We start from the raw sequence: 2,317 nt of genomic DNA on the forward strand, positions 1-2,317 counted from the left end.
CTCAAGTGGTAGAGTGCTAGCCTTGAGCTGAAGAGCTGAGGGACAGCGCCCAGGCCCAGAGTTCAGGCCCCACGACCGGACCCCCCCCCCAAAAAAAAAAAAGTTTTTTTTTTAATGAAGGTGATTAAATAATGTTATTTTATACACAGTAACATGCATCTGGCTCAGCTCCTCCAGTTACCTGTAAAAATAAATTAATCAGAACTGCTTGACACCTTCCTGAATAAGACTTAGTAGAAGCCAGTATGATTCACTTCATCCACAGCTTTTCTAAAGTATCTTCAAAGGTAAGTTTATTCAGCAAATACTGAACACTTGACAAAAAACTACAATGGCTAGAGCAGTAGCAGAAAGAAAAAATAATTTTTTTTCAAGCCCCAGTCTTGGGGCTTGAGGCCAGGGTCTGGGCACTGTCCATAAACTCCTTTTGCTTAAGTCTACAACTCTTCCCCTTGAGCCACAGCACCACTTCTGGCTTTATCTTCATCTTCATGAATTCAAGTGAAAGAGAGAGGATTGGCTAAAATACAAATAAGTAAAATATTTAGTTTATCAAGTGGTAAAAACAATGGAGAATTATGAAGCGTGGAAGGGAACATAAGTATCAAGAATAGCTTTATGATTATATTTTAGTGGGTCAGGGGGATCTTCCAGGCTGAAGAAAGAACATTCCAAATGGAAACAAGAGAAAATCCCCACAATGATTCCTAGCATTGTTAGTGAAGACTCCTCCAAGGTTCCTAAAAAACTTCCATTTTAAAGCCGGGCACTGATGGTTCACGCCTGTAATCCTACTCAGGAGGCTGAGATCTGAAGATCACAGTTCAAAGCCAGCCCAGGCAGGAAAGACCTTGAGACTTCTATCTCCAGTAAACCACCAAAAAACCGCAAGTGGCACTGTGGCTCAAGCGGTAGAGTGCTAACCTTGAGCTGAAGAGCTGAGGGACAGCGCCCAGGCCCCAGACAGAGTTCAAGCCCCACGACTGACAAAACAAAAAACAAACAAAAAAAACTTCCATTTTAAAAAATTTCAGGGCTAGGAATGTGGTAGAGTGCTTGCCTTAGCATGCATGAAACCCTGGATTCAGTTCCACAGTACCACATAAACAGAAAAGTTTGGAAGTAGCACTGTGGTTCCAGTGGTACAGTGCTAGCCTTGAGCAAAAGAAACTCAGGGACAATGGCTAGGGCCAGAGTTCAAGCCCCAAGACTGGCCAAAAAGCTCAGGGACAATGGGTAGGCCCAGAGTTTAAGCCCCAAGACTGGCCAAAAAAAAAAGCTGGGAATGTGGCTTAGTGGTAGAGTGTCTAGCATGCATGAAGCCCTGGGTTCAATACCTCAGTACCACATAAACAGGAAAAGCTAGACGTGGCTCAAGTGGCAGAGTGCTAGTGTCAAGCAAAAAGAAGTTCAGGGACACTGCCTATGCCCTGAGCTCAAGTCCCAGGACTGGCAAAAGGAAAAAAAAAAAAAAATTCATGTAGGGCTGGAAATGTGGCTTAGAGGTAGAGTGGTAGAGTGCTTGCCTAGTATGCATGAAGCCCTGGGTTCAATTTCCTCAATACCACATAAACAGAAAAGGCTGAAAGTGGTGCTGTGGCTTAAGTGGTAGAATGCTAGCCTTGAGCCAAATAAGCTCAGGGACAGTGCCCAGGCCTGAGTCCTAGCCCCAGGACTGGGGGGAAAAAATCAACATAATTTTAGTTATTCTGCTTAGTTGAAGTCTAGCCTCTGCTCACTTATGCACAGAATGAGAAAAGAGTTATTAAAGTCAAAGAAAGAAAATATATGGTGCTCTCAAGTCTTCTAAGACAAAGACAATTTTAGTTCACTATGAGAAGAATTAGAATGGAAGTTTAAACAATATTTACTACAGGATTCAAGAAAGCTTGCAGGGGAAGTGGGGCTGTGACTCAAGTGGTAGAGCACTAGCCTTGAGCTGAAGAGCTCAGGGACAGCACCTAAGCCCTGAGTTTAAGACCTACAGCCGACCAAAAAGAAAGATAGCTTTCCTCGTGCTGGTGGCTAAGGCCTGTAATCCTAACTACTCAAAAGGCTAAGATTTGAGAATTGAGGTTCAAAGCCAGCCCGGGCAGGAAAGTCCATGAGACTCTTACTTCCAGTTAACCACCAGAAAATCGAAAGTGGCACTGTGGTTCAAGTGGAAGAGCGCTTACCTTGAGCTGAAGAGCTGAGGGACAGTGCCCAGGCCTAGAGAGAGTTCAAGCCCCATGACCAAAAAAAAAAAAAAGGGCTGGGAAGGTGGCTCAGTGGTAGAGCAATTGCCTTGCATACCTGAGGCCCTGGGTTCGATTCC

At 44.3% G+C, this 2,317-nt stretch overlaps 1 protein-coding gene across 3 annotated transcripts in view; it reads left to right on the forward strand.

The window, feature by feature from the left end:
- Tmem69 (transmembrane protein 69) overlaps nt 1–2,317 on the forward strand; it is a 10,128-nt gene that overhangs the window by 5,461 nt on the left and 2,350 nt on the right. For all 3 annotated transcript variants that reach the window (XM_013016826.1, XM_013016827.1, XM_013016828.1), the window contains one exon: nt 150–287. In XM_013016826.1, coding sequence (XP_012872280.1) covers nt 246–287 — 42 coding nt within the window. In that variant the 5' untranslated portion in view covers nt 150–245. The remainder of the gene's footprint in view (nt 1–149; nt 288–2,317) is intronic.

This window comes from Dipodomys ordii, unplaced genomic scaffold (genome assembly GCF_000151885.1).
Source record: "Dipodomys ordii isolate 6190 unplaced genomic scaffold, Dord_2.0 Scaffold33, whole genome shotgun sequence".
Lineage (NCBI taxonomy): Eukaryota > Metazoa > Chordata > Mammalia > Rodentia > Heteromyidae > Dipodomys > Dipodomys ordii.